The 22,151-nt window shown below is 38.3% G+C and overlaps 1 protein-coding gene across 5 annotated transcripts in view; it reads left to right on the top strand.

The window, feature by feature from the left end:
* The first annotated feature begins 3,006 nt into the window (after positions 1 to 3,006).
* The window catches only part of RUNDC3B (RUN domain containing 3B), a 151,048-nt gene continuing 131,903 nt past the window's right edge, over positions 3,007 to 22,151 (top strand). For 4 of the 5 annotated variants that reach the window (XM_045828760.1, XM_045828757.1, XM_045828759.1 and 1 more), the window contains exon 1: positions 3,007 to 3,525. In XM_045828760.1, coding sequence (XP_045684716.1) covers positions 3,407 to 3,525 — 119 coding nt within the window. In that variant the 5' untranslated portion in view covers positions 3,007 to 3,406. Of the gene's footprint in view, positions 3,526 to 16,918; positions 16,969 to 22,151 lie in introns of those variants that run through there. The other variant, XM_045828761.1, reaches the window with a different exon arrangement.

The following is a 22,151-nucleotide window of genomic DNA, read 5'->3' as shown; positions in this document are numbered from 1 at the left end:
TCTGCTATTCACTATGAGAAGGACTATTTAAAACTTTCAGCCGGTGACACTGTCTTTTCCAGATAAAGCAGAAGCTATCAGATGGGAACCTCCCCTCTTTCTAATAATAAAAAAAACAAAACTACTTACATCTGCACCCATACTCCCACCATTCTCTCATTACAATTGAGAATTGGTACCTTTAACCAAAGCTCAATCCACCCATTTCTGCCTTGAATCCCATTGCTTTTCTACATTCTCAGGTCTGATGATCTCTCTCTCTTCTCTCTCTCTTGTTTTACTAACCTTTCTCTCCCAGCATATTCATTCTATCAGCTTTAAAAACATATCAACCTTTCTATATGGCTACTGGGTTTGGGCATACTTAGAAAGTCCACTTCTTTGAGATTAAAATAAGCAATGGTTTGGTAATATCTCTGGTTCATAACATTTTAGGTTTGAGGACATTTTATATGTTCCAGTTGTAATTTTGCCTTTTCTGATGAGGAGAAAAAGGAAGTTGGGAAAATGGTGAATGAATATGGTCTTCCCATTCAGTTCTACAGAATTCTTATAAACTGGACATCAATAGTTTCCATCATTTTTAGTGTGAGCCATTTTACATCTCTGAATAAGTTTTGTGAACATGCCTGGTTAAATAAAATGAAGAATTGCAATAGGTGCCAAAAGAAGTTCAATCAGTAGTGTGAAAACTCATGTGGTTCTATAGTAGTATTATACTTTGTACTAAATATAATTGATTAATTATCCCCAGAATAGTAATCTAAAGAAAGAATGTGACCCAGGACATATTCCTCAGGATCATTAAGAAATAAGCTTTATCACATAAGGCCCCCATGTGGCAGTTTAATGACAAGCTGTACATAAGAACAACAAAAAAAGGCTCGTTTTAAGGTGAAATCTTATTTAACAAGTACCAGTGTCAACTGAGTCCCCCTAAAAGTAGATTTGAAAAATAACATTATTACTTTATCATCTAAATGGAACTTACACAGTCTTCAGTCAAAAATATAAATTCGTAGTACCAGTAGCATGAATATGTACTTGAGGCCAGAAAGCTACTTTTGAGAATAATGACACTCACTGTTCTCTATTTGACGTGACCATTCAGTTTTGTCTTCTTGGTATGAGTTTCAGACTTGTGTGTTCTTTCCCTCCCCCAGGAAAAAGCAGCCTGGGTGTCTAGGAATTTTCTTCATAATTGATGGCTTTCTACTCTTCTCCCTATGCAGGTTTAATCTGTTAAAACAACAACAATTTCAATTTAAGTGATATTTTTGTCATTGCCACTGCAAATATTTTGCTCAGACTGTCTGCATAGCCAGTGCATCTGTTTCCTGATGGCTACATCTGAATTAAAACTTTTGGGGTGGCAAGAACAGACAAGTTAAGTTGGAGCTCCTAGAAGGGTAAGTAATCCTTCTTACTAGTCTGTATGTTTGGGAATAAGTTTACTGACCTAGAAGACACTCCTAGTTTAATTGTGAAAGATAAAATTTAAAGTCTGTCTAAATTACTCTTTATAATTTTAATGTGTGAATAAGTGTTGTAGTAAATTAGTTAAGAGAATTTTTTTCTTGCACAAACTTATTCTATTGTGATTAGACTTAATAGCTGAAAAAGCTTGGTCTTTGCTCTGATGATTTTAAATAAAGATTTAAAAATTTTACAACCTCAGAAATTAGTAATCTACAATGTCAACATATAAAATTCTGTATTTTAAAAGCATTCAACATAGAATCTCTAACTACTTGCTGTAGTACTTTGTATAACTTGCATGAAGCATGGAGATAGACACACTAAACTACATTCTTTGAAAGAAACTGCAAAATTGAACACGGAAGTTATCTGGATTTTGGAGCCAACAAAACCAAAATTTTAGTAAAATAATGCCAAAAGTGACTTTAAGTTAAATTTAATAAGGATACATTTAGAACCTGTGGTATGTGCAGCACTGTGTTAGGCAGGCCCCACAGGGATAGTGGTAATAAAGGATTTCACTCTGAAATCTGGGCACATTGATGCAAAGTGAGGTGAACCGGCTGATTTAGGTGAGTGCCAGAGAACGCGGGGCCCGAAGATGGGACCTCCTCACTAGTAAGGCTGGGGCTGTGGAGAAGCTCTGGAAAAGTGGGCATTAGGTTCTGAACACGCGTGACGAGGGCGGCACTGCTAGCCTCTCTTAGGGAGCTGCTGGCAGAAGGCCAAATTGCCCTTAGGCTTAACTCCACCCCCCCCCCGCCCCCCTGTGCCCAATCCTAGGGTTACCGCCCAAGACGGTAGAAACTCGCAGGGAGATGACCGTACACTCTACCACGCTGACTCTTGCATGGGCAGTCAGTCCAGGCTTCAGGCAGTGCTGGAGAATAGGGTAGAAGCGACAAGGCCTGGAGGTTCAAGAATTCCACCCCCAGACTCCCCGAGAGGGATACTCCACGGGCAGTTTCGCTACTTGGACTATTTGTCGCTGTTTACCGGTCCAGGGAGAGCAGTAAGACAGAACCCTACTCCCTTCCTGGGAGTCAGGCCCTGGGGCCGGGTGCGAGAGCCGCCGCTGCTGCATTCCTGGCGCAGAAGGTAGGGATGGCACAGAATTTGGGAGTCGGTGTCCGGGACAATGATAAGCCGTTTAAAGCCACAGATCCCAGCCGTTAAATTTAGGCTCCAGGTAAGAGTCAGTAATCAGCTGGGGTAGCTTCGAGGCCCCACATCCCACAATCCCCGCGCAAGCAGCCGCGCTGTTTTCCTGCATGAGAGCTGTCAGCACCTAGTAGGTGGTGAGCACCAGCCCGGTGTCTTGACAGCTGCCCACGCGCCGGGGCGGAGCTCCAGCACGAGGCTTTAAAGCTTGGAGTGGCCGGCCCCGCCCCCTGAGTCCCACTATTGGCTCCAGGTGGGTAGGCGTTGGCCTGAGAGGTGCAGGAGGGCGGAGCTGCGCGCGCGCGGGGAGCCCGTCTCAAAACGCGGCTGCCGGGGGTCTGGAGCTCTAGGCTGCAGGGTGCGGATGATTGGACGTGTTGGGTAGGCGGGCACGTGAGCGCGCCGGCAGCCGAGGTCCCGCGGGAATAGCGGAACGCTTGATGCTGAGCAGCACGCGCAGCCCCGGCGGTCGGTGGCGCGCTCGGGGGCGAGGGGGAGGTACCTGCGTGTGTGCGCGCGAGTGTGGGTGAGAGAGGGAGAGTGTTTGTGCGTGCGTGTGTGTGCGTGCGTGTGTGTGTGTGTGTGTGTGTAGAGCTCGGTGCGGAGCGTGCATCGTTAGTTCCTTGTGCGAGTACCCTGCTGTCTTGCACATCCCCCCTCCGTCCCCGCAACTCCGCGGTCGCATACCGAGTGAGAGCCCCGGAAGCAGGGGTGGGAGAGCGTGCAGGGTCGCAGGAAACAAAAGGGGCACGGGGGTCAGCCTGCCATGGCCTCTCGGAACCTGGGGGGCAGGAGCGTGAGCCGCGGCGGGGGCAGCGGCGGCAAGAAGAGCCTGAGCGCCCGCAATGCTGCGGTGGAGAGGAGGAACCTGATAACGGTTTGCAGGTACGGCGGGGCCCGTCGCTCGCGGTGAAGGAAGGGGGCTGCGTACACCGCCGGCTGTGGGCTTTGGGCGAGCTCGCGAGCCCTTGGGGTTCGCGAGACACCCGGCTGTAGTCCCGCGCCGCAGCTTTTGCCACGCCGGGCGTGTCCGCGGGCCCAAGCGCCTCCAGAGGGCCCGGGGTACAGCCGAGGCCCGACTTTCTGGCAGTCCCAGGGCTGTAAGCAGCCCAGGTTACGGCTTGGGGCGGGGCTGGGGAAGGATTTGTTTTGAATGTACATTCTAGAGCCAGAGTGAAATAGGTGGGCAGGGAGGAAGGGCTCTTTCATTTAGTGCATGTTTAGCTGGCAGCCAGCTTTTGGTAAAGTAGTCATTGCTGTGATTATTTACTGTGTTGCCTCAAAACCAGAGTGTGTTATGTTCTTGGCATATTTACATGTATATTCAGTCATTGATGCCACAGATATGGAGTGCTTACTACATGCTACCCGTGTGTAGGTTTGTGTACGTGTTTCCTCTCCTCTTTAAATTACAATGCTAGTGCTGTTTCTGCAGTTGTTATCAAGAGTGAGACTGTGGAGGTTACCTAGTTTGTGTTTCAGTGGTTTATAACCAGGTCTGCCTTTTCTTAACGGTTTTCTAATTACAAATGAAGTATTCCTTTACAAAATATAGAATCATAAAAGGAATAATTACTGTCTATGAAAGGAATTACTGCCTATAAAAGGAATAATTACTGTCCATAACTTTTTAAAATATGTTGATATATTTTCTTTTTTTAAAAAAGTTTTTATTTATTTTTAGAGAGAGGGGAACAGAGGGAGAAAGAGAGGGAGAGAAACATCAATGTGTGGTTTCCCTCTCTTCCACCCCACACTGGGGACCTGGCCTGCAACCCAGGCATGTACCCTAGGGTATTAGGGTTTAATACCCTAACTGGGAATTAAACCGGCGACCCTTTGGTTCGCAGGCCAGCACTCAGGCCATCCACTGAGCCACACCAGCTAGGGCTGATGTATTTTCTTTAAGTCCTATTTCTGAGTATTAAAAAAAATTGATGTCCTAGGCATTCATTTCTTAGGAACTTCTTTGAACAATTAAGTTGTTTTAAATTTACAATACTTTATTCAATCAAACCCCTCATCATTAGCCATCTGTAATCCTCTGATCAGAATAATCATCTGAATCAGAATGATGGAACCTTTTCCTCCTTTGCAATTTATATCTGTATTGTTTTTCTTTGTGTAAAAATATGTTTAGCATCTTAAGCAGAATACAGATAATGATGCTAGGATGTATATTCAATAACTCTGAGTGACTTTTTGTTTAACTTGTACAATTAAAAGTGTTCGCCTTTCTAGCAGAAAGACCTGCCTCATTGACTGTTGTGCACTTGGGTTGTAAACAGTAAAATTTTATGAAATCTGTTCAGTTTACCATTTGAGCTATCTAGGATGCAACTTTTTAAGGAAATTGGCTGTATTAATTTTTTTAACCTAGGAAAATATTTTTAAATTAGGTCAATAGAACAATTTTCTTACATTTATTTTACAGATATTAAAAATAATTAGGTTTTTTTTTTTTTAAAGGATGGTCTCAGGCAGGCTCCAATATGTACAGTGCTTCTTGGGATAATGTATTTCATAAAAACTTCATCTGAGTCAAACTTCACAGGGCAACAAACTTGTCTGCTTTTTGCTGAGTCTTTTTTAAAAAGAAAAATTCTTCCTACTATCGCATCTGACACTCAGCAAATAGTTATTGAATGAATAAATTCAGTGGTTGGCACTATTCCTTTTGCTTCTCTATTTTTGTCATGACTAATTTTAGGTCATTTAATGTTCATTTGCTCTCTCTTCAGAGGCAGTTGGAGAAGAGCAGAACTTGTATATTAACCTTATTTATATTACATTTTAAGTTATGTGTAAGAAATTTTAGTCACTTCATAATGGTTCGTGTGGACAGCTTTCTGGGCTATCTGTGTTATTATTTGCATAATTCTTTTCTACTGTGAAATGAATATAAGTGCTGACTTTAGTTACACATAATTTTAGTATTGTGACTAAAACAAATTTTAATTCCTGGCTTAGATTTCAACTTGTGTATTTATTTATGTGGATAATAATATTACTAATGTTGTTCTTTATGGCCAACCAGTTGATGGTGTACATAAATTATCATGCATATGTAGTAATGGGATCTATTTGAAAGGCTTGGACAAAAAGGCTTTTACTTTTTGGAAAAAAGTCACTGTGGGCCATTTGGCTGTTTTAAGTAGTCCCATCTCAAATTCAGCAAAATGAACTAATCAATATTTTTTTTGTTTCTGTTGGTTTTCTCTCCTTTTTAGAGTTACTAAACCCTGAGTATCTCATCCATCTCTCTCTTAATGAGTTCATTATTAAATTTTTACATATCAAATCAGAAGGCTTGATACTTATTTTTTACTTTTTAAAGTTTTTCTCTTTTTAAAAGATTTTATTTATTTATTTGTAGAGAGAGGGGAAGGGCAGGAGAAAGAAAGGAAGAGAAACATTGATCGTTGCCTCTCACATGCTCCCAACTGGGGTCCTGGCCCACAATCCATGCATGTAGAATGCATGGGTTGAGAATTGACTGAGAATTGAACAAGTGATGTTTCGGTTTGCATGCTGGTGCTCAATCCACTGAGCCACATCAGCCAGGGGAGGGTTTGATATTTAAATCGGGAAGTTGGTTTAGTAGAAATATTATTGAGTTCTAAGTTAACTTTTCTTTAAATAATTGTATGTCCTTTAACAAGCTATGAAACCTTTCCATTTTCCAGTTTTTCATCAGTAAAATAACCTTGGACTAGATCATTGCTAACCTTCAATGATGGCCCTAAAACTGATGATAGTCTTCAAGCAAAATGTGTTCATATTTGGTTTTGAATTTCTCAAAATATGAGCAAGGTAATGGTGGACATGTGTTTAATGGTAGATAGATAAGGCATGTGCATTTTCGTCTGTACACAAAAAGCGTTTCACATTGTAATTTTCTAATGATGTTCTAGGAAAACTGAAGTTTACAAAAACAAAACATCCCCCCACTCACTGTCATTCTAGTGTATCTATTAATACATACACCATAATGCTTTTCCTTACTCCTTAAACAATTTAGGCATATTCCCACTTTCAGTTTTACATTTTATTATATAATTGTGCAGTTCTTTAGGTTTAAAAACATCTTATACAAGAACAATATTGCTAGAACTCACTTTCCTTTTCTACCAAGGACTGAAGACTGTGTTTGCTGTCCTGGAGCTGGACCTGAAACACTGTCTCTCCATAGCAGACAGTAGCAGACACAACTAGAGCAGAACTGTCTAGGTGACAAGAGCCCTCATTCCAGGCTTCTTTGCCCCAGCACCCCCTCACAGAGCTGTTCCATAGCCCTGCAGTTCTCACAGGCCTGTGGTATCACAGTTGAGCTGTTAGCATTGAATAAAATTTGCTTCTTCACTTCACCCCAAACTGGGGATTCCTGTTGGTGTTGCATTGGTTCCAATAACCATTGGTTGACAGTTTGGATAGTATTTTGGCGGAATCTTTAGAGTTCTGTCTATATAGTATCCTGTCATCTGCAAATAATGAGTTTTACTTTGTTGTCAATTTGGATGTCTTTTATTCCTTTTTCTTGTCTGATTGCTGTGGCTGGTGAAGGTCACATTCTTAGAACCACCTGAGCAGTGGCTACAGCTTTGTACCCCAAGGTGCTCCTGAGGATACCATGGGCAGGAGGAATTCCAAGGCAGGAACAAGAGCCAGGCATGGTCTGGTGATACAGCCACAACAGGCAGGTGGGCCCTGGTGTGGGGGACACAAGCTGGGGATTGGCATGAAGGTGGTGGGTCCTGCTGTCCAGAGGCCCAGCCTCTACCATACCCCTGTCAAGTGAGCTATACCTGGAATATTTCATTTTGGGGCATGCTAAGGTAAATAGCATGTATTTTTTCATTTTAAATTTCACTTGTTCATTGCTGGTATATAGGATAGTGAACAAAAACAGAAAGAACTGTACTTGCTGTACTTTAAACTTTGGAATTAGGTTGTTTGGGTAGATAAGATACTCAGGAATTGGATGTAATTGAATTTAGTTGAATTTCAGTTCATTGTGATTGTCTATGTAATTAATGAGGGTTTTTTTCAGTGAAAATTTATATACTATAGACAGAAAAACTTGTGTGATACTTATCTCAGCAAATAAATACAGTTTTATCATATTTTTCAGATTGTGTTGGAGAGAAAATAGGTCATTTGAAGCCTCTAATTATTCCATGCTCAATTCTAAAATATTCATAGACTGACTTTGGTTCTGTACACCAAGTAGTATTTCCCCTGCATATTCTCTACCATTCAGAACCTTGAAAAAATCAAGTTGTTAAGTCCCTTCAGGCATTTTTTAAAACCTCCATTCTTCATCCATAGAAAATCAGATATTATTCATTTTTTTTCTGTCATTTTTAAGCTTCAGAGGTTATTGAATAGCTTACATACTCCTTTGATTTTAGTTCTTCTGATAAAGAATTAAAATCTAAATTCTCTTTCTATGGCTTAACATTGTTTTATGAGGAAATGTATATGCTTAAATATGTGTATGTTAACAGATTTAAAAATAAAATTTGTTAAACTCTTCAATTAATACTTTAAGAGCAACTCCTCACATAAAGTCATAATTTTCTGTCTTGTGGCTAGAGGACTAATGAGCAATTTCAGGGGATAGTGTGATGAGCTAAGCACTGTGGACACAAATGATGATTTTAAAAATAAAATAATTGTTCTTAGTTTTCTATTGGCCAACTTATTATTTCATAGTTGGAATGTTATTTTAAATAACAGTAGCACCTCGTTTTCCCAGTATAGCCAGAGACTGAGGTGCTCATATTTTCCATGCAGCTAATGTTTGGGTTAAGGCTTAAAATTCTCCCATCAACTATAGTGTTTTACTCGGCACTTATTGTGGAGTGCAGTCTTCTGTATAACTAAAACTTCCAATTAAGTTTCCAAATTTAAACTACAGTAAACAATAATATTTTAAGTATTCTGGATGAATTTCTTTGAGAAAAGGATTACATACTTCCTTACCCTCTTTTAAAAGACTGTGTAGGGTAATATAATCCTTGTTGATAACCTTAGGTTGGATCCGTTTCTGTGAATATGTCCTGTGCAGTGGCTGCCCTTGAAGACTCTTGAGGTACAGAGAGCTTTTTGCTACATGATCCCAAAAGATTGTGTTTGGAATTCATCTGCTTTTGCATTTGAGTTTCTTCCTACCAAGTTAGCTGTTACTTCGTACAACTCTTCCCATATTTAACAGCTCTTTTCATTGTGCTTCCCATCCTGACTTGCTCATTTTGATTGGTTGTAAACTAGGAAAGCATATAGGTAAATTTATCATGTGTTAAAAAGAAAAAGGCACCCAGAGGCCTGAGTTAAGTGTGTGAGCTTTAGCACTCTGAACTTCATAACACCCTGGTTGCTGAATAATCAGAAGAAAAATCTGTTCCTGTGATTGAAGTTGGTGTGTGGAATGCAGATATGTAAAATGTTACTGAATATTATTGGTGATATAATCCTCTAAATAACTTTAAATTCACTGACTCATTTGCTTTAGTACATCTCATAAGATTTCATACCTTTGCTACAGTAACATATTTTTGGCTAAAACTCTGTCAATTCTCAATGTAATAGATAGAACTTTGGGTAGGGACTTTAATTAACATTCATTATGTTGCTTTGGAGCAGGTTCAATATATCTAAGGATCTGTAAGAGTTCTAATAATAGGTGTTCATCTTTTCATTTAATGGTCCTAGGTAGGTTTCTCAGCATTCACAAAAGGTCATTATCTCTTCCCCTAAGCTGGGGAGGAGATAAACTGGGTTCATATTCAACTGACAACAGAGAATACCTGTCCCCTGAACATTTTCTAGAGTGTATAATCTGAACTCCCAGCTAATGGATAAATGTCAGAAGCTCAGTTGAGAGATAAGATATTCAAGAGGAATGTGTGGAACTTATCCACTCTTGTATTTGGTCTTATGTGCTTATCAAATAAATGTCTGGGTCAGTCCAAACCATCTGAGTATGTAGACTGGGTACGTAGACTGCATTGCTTCACCTCTCCTATTCCCAGTGCTCTTGCCAATTGTGCATTGGTCACATTCCATCCACTTAAACTGACGGTTATCAGAAGAAGCAATCACAGACTGTCTTTTTGAAGTTGTTGTCAAGAACATTGCTTATTACATCAAAAAGTGTCTTTTATTGTAAAATACATCTTATGAGAAATACATCTTATTTTAAAGTCAATAATTGTCTCAGCAATTGCTTTATTTATATCTAGTGGACCCAAATGAATGTATAAATTCTCTTTTTATCATACAGCTGTTAGAAATTTAGTTTTAAATCTGTAGCCAACCTCTATAATGGATATAATCATAGTAATGTATTTTGCCTATTCATAGCTACATTTTGCTCCCATTTTTCATATAAATTATTTACTGACTTGTAAATGTTAATCAAATTTAACATTTGATTTTGAAATTTAAAAATTTCTTAATATTTGCAATTATAAAACCAAATATAGTCTCAAAATTAATATTAACCATGTAATTTAAAATTTTAATAAATTATAAACTATGAGACAGCTGTGTGTAACATGAAAATACATTTATTTAACTTATATAATCAGAGAGCATGCTTTTGGAGGAAAAATAGTAGATTGGGTGTCTATGACTAAAAATGAAAATTCTAATTAAAATAATTTTTATTTAAATTATTTAATAGTTAAGGCTAACATTGCCAGAATTCAAACCCAAATAAGCCTGGTTTCAAAACCTACACCCTTCCTCTTATACTACCTTGAGTGTCCATGACAGGTCGGCTGGATCCAGTTTGTGTGTGTGTGTATGTGTGTGAACATGTATGTGTGCATGTGTGTGTGTTTGTATTTGAGCCACAGAACCAAAAACAGAGAACCTTTATTTTCTTAGCATTTCCAGTGTTGATAAACCGTGATCACTATATAATAATATGCTTCTTTAAAAAATCAACTTGCAGGCACTCAAAATTTCTGCCTTGTTTTCTATGCTAGATGTTAAGTGTAATGATGATGTTCTAAAGAGAAAGAGAATGTGTACTAACAGGAATACTATGAAAAGCTATACACCACCAAATTCGATAACTTAGAAGAAATGGACAAGTTCTTAGAAATATATAAACCTATTAGACTGAATCACGAAGAACTGGAAAATTCAAATGGAGATTGAAACAGTCATCAAATCCTCCCAAAAAGTAAAAGTCCAGGACCAGAGGGCTTTACTAGTGAATTGTACCTTACATTCAAAGAAGATTTAATACTTATTGTTCTCAAATTCTTCTAAAAAATTGAAGAAGAGGCAGTATTTCCTAACTCATTTTATGAGGCCAACATTATCTGGATTCCAAAACCTGGCAAGTTTACACACAAAAAGAAAATTACAGACCAGTATGCAAAAATCCTAAACAAAATAATAGCAAATTGAATACAACAATACATTAAAAGGATAATATATCACTGTTAAATGGGGTTCATTCCAGGGGCACAAAGATGGTTCAGCATATGCAAACTGACTAATGTGATACACCACGTTAACAAAATAAAGGATAAAAATCATGTGATCATATCAATAGATGCAGCAAAACTGTTTGACAAGATACAACATCCATTTATGATTAAAACACTCAATAGAGTAGGTGTGGAAGGAAAGTATGTCAACATAGTAAAAGCCATATACAACAAACACTCAGCTAATATCATACTCAATGGTGAAAAACTAAAAGTTTTTCTTTTAAGATCAGGAACAAGATAAGGATACCCATTTTCACCACTATTATTGGACATAGTACTGGAAGTCGTAGCCAAAACAATCAGGTGAAGATAAAGAAAAGGTCCAGACTGGGAATGAAGAAGTAAAATGTTAACTTTTTGGAGATGATATGATTCTTTATGTAGAAAACCTAAAAAGACTCTACCAAAAAGCTATTAGAAACAACAAATAAATATAGTAAAGTTGCAGAATGCAAAATCAATGTATCAAAATCCATTGCATTCCTATATACATGTGAATTTACACTTTTCAAATAGTTTTCAATTAAAAGTATAAAAATTTAACAAAGTAATAGTTTTATTTTTGATTTTCACTTTTTTGCTTTTTAATTATTTCTAGTTACAATTATGTTATAAATTTATAAACTGTGGAAGGAATGGATTTAATGTGGGTGTGATGAAGATTTTTAAAATGATTTTGGTAATCATCTCATTTTCTTGGTATGTTGCCAAAGGGTAAAAGGTAGTTCATGCTTTCTTAGGTTTGAAGGTTTTATTTGTAATCATTCCTCCTTATTTCTAAACTAAACAAAATTTCCTTTGGATATTGAAGGTGGGAAAGAATATTTTTAAGACAGAGGCAGTTTAAAAACTGCCCTTAAGGCTTCTGGTCAAGATGGCAGAATAGGTAAATATGGTACTTGAATCCTCCCACAATTATATCAAATCATACATACATATCATACCATATGTATGATATTATACCAAATCATATCATACAACTAAACTATGGAACAAACAGCATACAAAACTGCCTGAAATCTAGCTAAACATACATCTTATAACTAAGGATATAAAGAAGAGGCCACATCCAAATTGGTAGGATGGGCAGAAATTTGGAAGGGGCTGCTCCTACACCGATGTTTGGTGGTTAAAAATTGGGAGGGATATTTACACTGTAGAGGTTCCCCCAAGGATTGAGGGGTTTCAGACCCACATCAGGTCCCAAACACAGGGCTTCAGTCTAGGAAGTGAAGTCCTTATAGTTTCTGGCTGTGAAAACCTGCAGGGATTGTGGCTGAGTGAGATGGAGGGCTTCTGGAGTTCTAGTCTTTCCTCTTAAAGGGTCCATGTACAGACCTACTCAAACTCACTGGCCCTGAGCTCCAAAAGCACTGGGACCATAAGAGGAGGAACTGAATTATCTGGCTTTGGGGTGGTGTTGGAGGGGCAAATTCCTTCCAGGCAGAAGTGCTGGCAGAGGCTATTGTTCCTTTGCTGAGCCCTGCGCTGATAGAGCCACAGGTGGGTACCATACCTGAATCTCCTAATACCATCACTCCACCCTGGTGATTCCCTGAGGCCCTGCCCAACCCAACTTGTGAGTCCAAACCATTTCCAGTGACTTTTTCATGTGAACAGCTTGCCTTGGCTCATGCTGCGGACTTTCCTCAAAGTTTCACAAACCAAAACAAGCAGCATCTGGCCTTAGCATGTCCTGTACCTCTGGCTAAGAGGTCCTAGGCCTGGCATAGTGGCCACCAGCATTAGTTTGCAGCTTGGCCTCTTCTGGGCACTCTGAGCCCAGCACAAGTAGCAGCTATTTGCAGATGGCTCTGTAATTCATACCAAGCAACCCTAGGCAGGGCACAGGCGGTAGCTGACCTTGGCCTGTAGCTCCCAAGAGACCCCAGAGCCAGTGCACCCATTTGGAAGCCTTAGACCATACCAGAGTACCACCCAACCACCTCCATAAGCAATACACTCAAGGAGAGGCTCATCACGTACCAGAGCCCAAGTTCTGCTCTGTGGGGTCAACCCTTATACAATAGCTCCTCTGCTGTAGTTGAGACCAGTCCTTGCAGCCAATCATCCTTGGGGTGAATACCTCTCATTGATGTGCTGACAGCTATCAAGGCTCAACTGCAACAGGAAGGTGCACACCACCCAAATAGGGTACACTTATACCACCCAGCTTGAGTGACCAGAAAGCTCCCCACTGGGCCCTACAGGAACCTACTATGTAAGACCCCTCTACTAAGCCTGGGAGACATAACAGCTCTACCTAATACATAGAGATAAACACAGGGAAGCAGCCAAAATGAGGAGACAAAGAAACATGTCCCAAATGAAAGAGAAGAACAAAACTCCAGAAAAAGAACTAAATAAAATAGAGAGCAAAAATCTACCAAATGTAGAGTTCAAAACATTGATTATTAGGATTCTCAATGAACTTAGTGGAGGAATAGATGAACTTAGTGAGAACTTCAACAAAGAGATAGGAAACATAAAAATGAAGATAAAAGACATAAAAAGAACTAGTCAGAAATGAAGAATGCATTATAGGGAGTCAACAGTAGAGTAATGAAGCAAGGATCAAATAAGCAATTTGGAAGATAAGGAAGTATAGAACACCCAAAAAGAACAGCAAACAACAGAGAACTGTACTTGAACAACAATTAAAATGAAATAAAATGTAAAAAAAAACCAGCAAAGAAAAGAATTTAAAAATTAGCATAGTTTAAGGGACCGTGGTGAAAACATTAATAATTGTACTAACATTTGCATTTTGAGGGTGTTGGAAGAAGAGAAAGAGCATGCAGTTGAAAACCTGTTTGAAAAAATAATGATGGGAAACTTCCCTAACCTGGTGAAGGAAATAGACATTCAAGTTCAGAGAGTTCAGCGTTCCAAACAAAATGAACCCAAAGAAGCCCATACTAAGACACATCACAATTAAAATTCCAAAGGTTAAAGACAGAACATATCTTAAAAGTGGCAGGAGGAAAGCAGTTAGTTACCTACTGGGGAGCTCCCATAAAATTGTTAGCTAATTTCTCAACAGAAACTTTGCAGGCTGGAAGGGATTGGTGTGAAATATTCAAAGTGACAAAAATGAAGGACCTGCACAAGATTATTCTACCTAGCAAAGCTATCATTTAGAACCAAAGGAATGTAAAGAGCTCCCCATACATGAAAAAGCTGAAGATGTTTATCATCACCAAACCAGTATTACAAAAAAAATGTTAAAGGGTCTTAAGAAGAAAAAAGATTAAAATATGAATAATAAAATGGCAATAAAAGCATGTGTCAGCAATTACTTTAATGCAGATGGGTTAAATGATCCATTCAAAAGACATAGGTGGCTGAATGGATAACAAAATGAGACCCTTACATATGCAGTTTCCAAGAGACTTGCTTTAGATGAAAAAACATGCAGAGACTGAAAGTAAAGGAATGGAAAAAGATATTTCATGAAAATGGAAACAAACAAAAAAAGCTGGGGAGCAATACTTATACCAGACAAAACAGACTTTAAAAAAAAAGGCTATAACAAGAGACAAAGAAGGACCCAGCAATTCCACATCTGGGTATTTATCCAAAAAACTCCAAAACACTAAATCAAAATTACATAGGCATCCATGTGTTTATCACCCCATTATTAACAATAGCCAAGATAGGGAAGCAACCTTAGTGTACATCAGTAGATGAATGAATAAAGAAGAAGTGGTATATATATACAATGTAGTATGATTCAGCCATAAAAAAGAGTGAATTATTGCCATCTGCAACAGCATGGATAGACCTAGAGGGTATTGTACTGATGATGTAAGTCAGACAGAGAAAGACAAATGCCCTATGATTTCACTTCTGTGTGGATTTTAAAAAACAGATGAACAGGCTGACCACGAGCGGGCTCATAAATACAGAGAATATTTTGACAGTTACCAGATGGGAGGGAGGTTGGGAGGATGGGTGAAAAAGGTGAATGGATTAAGAAGTACAAGTTGGTAGTTACAGAATAGTCATGGGGATGTGATGTACAGCATAGGGGATATAGTCAATAATAGTGTAATACCTATGTATGGTATCAGTTGGGTACTAGATTTATTGGGATGATCATTTTATAATTTATATGAATCTCTAATCACTGGGGTGTGCATCTGTAGCTAATACAATTTTGTATATAAACTGTGATTGAAAAATTAAAAATATTTAAAAACAAGGAAAAACTGCACTTAATTATAAGAACTTCTAATGTAATTTTTTGATTTTTCTAGTAAAAGCTATTACTTAGACTTGACATGGTTCTTTTAGACATTCATCAAATTGTCATTTTATTATTTGAAAATCAGTCCTTTTCAAGAAGTAGATGACTAATATAGGCATCATCATTATCAGGAAATATCTTGGCATCTGTGTGATATTTTTTACATGTATTAAAATTTGTTTTACAGATTTGGTTTTTATAGCACATATTAGGTAGTTACTATGTTATGGAGGAAAATATGCTCATTATTCTGGCACTGTGGTGCTAGTTACATGATTCTAGGGAAGTGCTGAGTGGGAAGACTTGGCTAACTAGAAGTAAAACATGGACTTAAGGATCTAGTTCACTTTCTGAAATTTAGATTTGTGTTGGCAGGAGAAGAGAAGGGTATAAGTGATGAAACAAAGCTGGGAAGTACTCTTTTTCTTCATTATTAATTTTGATATGTTATAAATTACTGAAACTGCTTTTTTACCCTTAAAATATCTTTACTTTTGGCCATGACTGGTGTGGCTCAATGTGTAGGGCATCTTCCTGCAAACCAAAGGGTTGCTAATTTGATTCCCAGTCAGGGTACATGCCTGGGTTGCGGGCCGGGTCCTCAGTTGAGGGTGTGCGAGACGAAACCCATTACTGTCTCTTGCACATTGATGTTTCTCTTCCTCTATCTCTCTCCCTTCCTCTCTCTCTAAAAATAAATAGATAAATAATTAATTAAAAATGCCTGTATGCTTGGAAATAACAGAAATTGTGTGTAATGATATGCTTTGTGATATTTGGGCTTCACTTTTATTTTAGTTTTTAGGGAGATGTTGAGTTAAAAGTAATTTAGTGCTCTGAGACTCACCGTTGTCGTTTTTTCTTATGCAGATGTTGTCTTCTATAGGAGTATAAACTACTGATAACATAATAAGAAGACTTCTATTTTTTTGACTACTAACTGATATGTATATGGCTCTGGATGCTGTAAAAATATATGTCACACCCCATGACTTCTTTTTCCCATTACGCTTTACAAAGCAGATTATTTGTTAGGTAATTTTGTATTGTTACTGGAGGATAGTAGTGCCTAAAATTTTATTAGGTTGTTACAGGTGGTTGAATTCTAACCTAGCTCTTTTGATGAAATAAGTACTTTGAAATTTTGTATCTTTTAAAATATAATTTTCATTTTGTTTCCCCAATATATGTTAATATCTTAGATGCCATAATTTTTGTAAGCAGGTTACTCCTACCTTGAATGTGATTGCAGAGTCAGCCTTCCTATTCCATTCTACCTGGCAAGGTGGGTGTGGAGATGAAGACTGGGGTTTTTGTTTATTCACTTTAGGAACACTTCCCAATTTATACTCTTACCAAATAGGAAAATTATACTTATTTATTCTTGTTAAAAGTTTACTTATTAAGTGTTACTTCCTGTATGTTCTTTTTTTTCTTTTACGTAATAGCTCCCTTCATTGAACTCCAGTTGTTTTTGTAGATAGATTAATATTTAACTAAATGGTACTATCTCAGCCTTTCTCAGTTAAGGTTATTCATCAGAACCAAAGAAGACCGAAAATTATTTGGGTAACTATTTTCTTAATTTTCTTAAGGATGTGTAGTTACTATAATTTTATTTGTATCAGATGAAGGTGATTTCATTACATACAAAGAATGCTTTAGGATAGTGGTTTTCAAAGTAGGCTCTTGGACCCAGATCTTTTCAGAGGTCTGAATGGTCAAAATTATTTTGTAAAGCAATCCTAAGACATTGTTTGTTTTTTGGTTCCCATTCTTTACCAAGTGTATGTTGGAGTTTTTCAGAGACCAAATGGTCTATAATATTGGAATAGACTGAGTGTAGAAGCAGATATGAGAATTTAAGTATCTTTTATTAAATACAACAATACAGATATTTACAAAGATGTAAAACAGTGCTATTCTTGCCAATTTTCTGTTATTTTGAAAAATACAGTTTTCATTAAAATATATTATCTATGCTAATATGTAATTGGTTTATTTTGTTTGTAATAAATCAGTCCTCACTTTGAACGGTTCAAATATGCATTAATTTCAGTTACCACAATTAAATATTACCAGCCTCACAATAATGTGATTCCAATTAGAGTACTATTGTATGTTACCTGTGAATAGTTGTGTAAAATAAAATTTTGCTGCTAGCTCTTTAGTCCATGGATCACTACGTAAATAACAAATACAGGTCATGATCAGTGACCAACTATATCACTCCTTTCAAAATCTGTCTAAAATTGGTCACTATGCACTTGTTATTAGTTCATGCATAGAAATCAAAGCCTGTACTGTGTTGCCTTCTTGTCTTTTGGTGATAAACCCACATGTTGGGTTTTATGGAAATGAATTATTGAGAGTGAATTGGCCAACAGAGATGAAAATATGGCAAAGAAATGGAAAATGATAGTGCTAGAAGTAAAATTTGAATCAGACATAAATAGAGTTGTCGACGAAATAGTTGATTGTAGGACTGTTGATAATGCTTCTGTTGAAGAGACTTGAGATGAAGCCAGAGGAACTTACTGAAGGCAGACGTCTGATGAAATGAGTACAGTGATTGTGATGAGAGGATGAAGATATCCCAAATGAAGGAATGTTGGCCAACCACTTAACTTTATAGGTCCTCTCAGAGATTTTCACAACCTTGAATGTGCAGTGGACAAACTGTTGGAAACTGATTTAAACTTAGAAGGGAATAGGACAATTTGCCAAGGCATAGAAAATACGCTCATTTCATAGTTGGTTATACAGTGAGAATAAGGCAAACATTGTTCAGACTACATTTATATATATTTAATATATTTTATTGATTATGCTATTACAGTTGTCCCGTTCCCCTCCCCCCTTTATTCCCCACCACCCTGCACACCCCCTCCTATCCACATTCCCCCCCTTTAGTTCATGTCCATGGGTCATACATATAAGTTCTTTGGCTTCTACATTTCCTATACTATTCTTAACCTCCCCCTGTCTATTTTCTACCTACAATCTATGCTACTTACTCTCGGTACCTTCTCTCCCTCTCTCCCCCTCCCAGTCGGCTGTTGATAACCCTCCATGTGATCTCCATTTCTGTGGTTCTGTTCCTGTTCTAGTTGTTTGCTTAGTTTGCTTTTGCTTTTGTTTTAGGTTTGGTTGTTAATAATTGTGAGTTTGATGTCTTTTTACTGTTCATATTTTTTATCTTCTTTTTCTTAGACAAGTTCCTTTAACATTTCATAAAATAAGGGCTTGGTGATGATGAACTCCTTTAACTTGACCTTATCTGAGAAGCACTTTATCTGCCCTTCCATTCTAAATGAGAGCTTTGCTGGATAGAGCAATCTTGGATGTAGATCCTTGCCTTTCATGACCTGGAATACTTTTTTCCAGCCCCTTTTTGCCTGTAAGGTCTGTTTTGAGAAATCAGCTGACAGTCTGATGGGAACTCCTTTGTAGGTTACTATCTCCTTTTCTCTTGCTGCTTCTAAGATTATCTCCTTATTTTTAATCTTGGGTAACTTAATTATGATGTGCCTTGGTGTGTTCCTCTTTGGGACTTTCTGAGCTTCCTGGACTTCCTGGAAGTCTATTTCCTTTGCCATTTCCTGGAAGTTTATTTTCTTTGCCAGATTGGGGAAGTTCTCCTTCATTATTTGTTCAAAGAAGTTTTCAGTTTGTTGCTCTTCCTCTCTCTTCTGGTACCCCTATGATTTGGATGTTGGAACGTTTAAAGATGTCCTGGAAGTTCCTAAGCTCTCGTCATTTTTTTGAATTCTTGTTTCTTCATTCTGTTCTGGTTGGATGTTTCTCCCTTCTGGTCCACACCGTTGATTTGAGTCCCAGTTTCCTTCCCATCACTACTGGTTCCCTGTACATTTCCCTTTATTTCACTTAGTGTAGCCTTCATTTTTTCATCTAATTTACAACCAAATTCAACCAATTCTGTGAGCATCCTGATTACCAGTGTTTTGAACTCTACATCTGATAGGTTGGCTATCTCTTCATCACTTTGTTGTATTTTTTCTGGAGCTTTGATCTGTTCTTTCATTTAGGCCATTTTTTTTTGTCTTGGCACGCCTGTCATGTAGTAAGGGGTGGAGCCTAAGGTATTCACCAGGGCTGGGCAAACCCATGTAGCTGGGTTGTGATGCTGTATGTGGGTAGGGGGTCGGAGAGGGAACAGTGTCACTTGCTCTGCCCTCTGCTGTATTTCAGTCACTTTTGCAGCTCTTCACCAGCAAATTGGTCCCTCCTGGTGCTAATTCCCAAGTAGGCGGGCTTGTGTAGTTCTAACACCCTGTGGGTCTCTCCAACCAACTCTCTGTGAGGCTGGAAGTCTCTCCTGCTGCCTCCTCAACCTCCACAGGTGTTTTTAATACGTGGTTTGAGGCTTTATTTCCTGGCACTTGGGCCCTGGGTTGCACGATCTGTCTCGCTCCCCAGTTGTTCTCAGTTTATCCACACGCTAATGTGAGATGGCCAGCTCCACCAGCAGCCACCTCACTGGGCCCACCAGCTGCCACCTTGCAAGCCAGCCACAGCCTTGCCCACCCTGCTCCACAGTCCACCGCCTTGCTGGGTCTACCAGCCACCGCCTCGCCGCAAGTCCTCTCCGCCTCTCCTACCAGTCTGGATGGATGTGTCTTTAACTCCTTGGTTATCAGACTTCCATACAGTTCGATTTTCTGTAAGTTCTGGTTGTTTTTTGTTTTTAAATGGTTGTTGTCCTTCTTTTGGTTGTGTGAGGAGGCCCAGTGTGTCCACCTATGCCTCCATCCATTTTTTATATTTTATTTTGTATTTGTTTCAAGTGTACAGCATAGTGTTCACACAATTTGATACGGTTTTTACAAAGGAGAAACCTTTTCAATGTTTCCAGTGTTTTAAATTATAGTGCGTACTAAATAAATGTTTTGCTGTTTTTTTCCCATTGTGACTGGTAATGAGAGTGTTATTATGGTTTTGACAAAAATTGGTCAAGGTCACAAAACAGTTATAATTATGTCCACTAGTTATTAAGAACACTTTCCATCCTTTCATCTTGCATAGTTATTTGTGTGTTCTTGCCATTCTGTGCAAATTGAGAACTGCCTGAATTTAAAATTTTTCTCAGTTTATATACCATGGAGCAATATTTTTACTGATATGTCCCTCTAGGGCAAGGGATATAAAGGAAAGAATAAACATATGGGACTACATCAAATTAAAAGCTTTTGAATGGCTAAAGAAGACATCAGCAAAATGAAAAGGGAACCAAACATATGGGAAAACATATTTGCCAGTGATAACTTGGACAAGGGTTTCTTCTCCAAAATATATAAAGAACTCACATGACTCCACACCAGGAAGACAAACAATCCAATTAAAAAATGGACAAAGGACTTGAACAGACACTTCTCCATGAAGGACATACAGAGGGCCAATAGTCATATGAAAGGATGCTCAACATCACTAGCCATCAAAGATGCATATTAAAACCACAATGAGATACCACTTTACACTGGTCAGAATGGGTATAACAAACAAATCAACAAACAACAAATGCCTTCAAGGATGTGAAGAAAAGGGAACCCTAGTACACTCTTGGTGGGAATGCAGACTGGTGCAGCCAGTGTGGAAAACAGTATGGAATTTCTTCAAAAAACTAAAAATGGAACTGCCTTATGACCCAGTGATTCCACTGCTGGGAATATACCCTAAGAATCCTGAAACACCAATTCAAAAGAACCTATGCACCCCTATGTTCTTATCAAAGTTATTTACAATAGCCAAGTGTTGGAAACAGCCTAAGTGCCCATCAGTAAATGAGTGGATCAAAAAACTGTGTACATTTATACAATGGAATACTACATAGCAGAAAGAAAGAAGGAGCTCTTACCCTTTGTGACAGTGTGGTTGAAACTGGAGAGTATTATGCTAAGTGAAATAAGCCAAGTGGTGAAGACAAACATCATATGATCTCACTTGTAAGTGGAATATAATCAACAAAACAAATGAGCAAAATATAAGTAGACATGGAAATAAAGAAGAAACTGACAGGGACCAGAGGGGAGAGGCATACAGGATAATGGGGGGAAGAAGGGGAACACGTACAAGGGAACCATGGACAAGGACAATGGGGAGGGTATTGTCTTTGGGAGTGAGAGTTAGACAGGGCAGAGGAGAGAAATGGGTGGGGGAGTAGGGACAGCTGTAACTGAACAACAATTAAAAAAAGGAACAACAATAAAATGTTTCCGTTTAATTTTTGACATATATAATTTCTATTAGATATGCATATAAATAAATCTCTTTAATATTTCCCTTTGTACTTATCTCCTATATTTTATGTCTTAAGTGGCATCACCTATAAGCCTAAAACCTGAGAAACAATTTGTATTCCTTTATCTCCCTCATAGCTTATAATTATTTAACAACTCTTGTAGTTATTTCTTTCACTTTGTTCCCTTCACTGTTTTTACTTAGGCACTAACCTATCACTCATTATAGGGTATGACTGTAAAGGAATGGCATGGGATGACAGAACTGTCTGTATCTTCATTTTGATGGTGGTTAACCAAGTGTATATATGTTAAAAATCATAAACTTTTTTGTGTTCGGATGTAAATGTTCCTTTCACTTTCTTTCAAAATAGGGCTTTCAAATAAATCAACAAGTACAACTAGGCACAACATTCAAGGCATTAATCTATGTGCTGAGGGAGATATAAGCATGCAGAAGATATGTTTTTACCCTGAAGGAACTTATATTTTAAT

This window comes from Phyllostomus hastatus, unplaced genomic scaffold (genome assembly GCF_019186645.2).
Source record: "Phyllostomus hastatus isolate PE091 unplaced genomic scaffold, TTU_PhHast_1.1 phas_scaffold_78, whole genome shotgun sequence".
Classification (NCBI taxonomy): Eukaryota; Metazoa; Chordata; class Mammalia; order Chiroptera; family Phyllostomidae; genus Phyllostomus; species Phyllostomus hastatus.
Note: the sequence above shows the minus strand (reverse complement) of the source record. Positions and strands in the feature narration are given on the sequence as shown.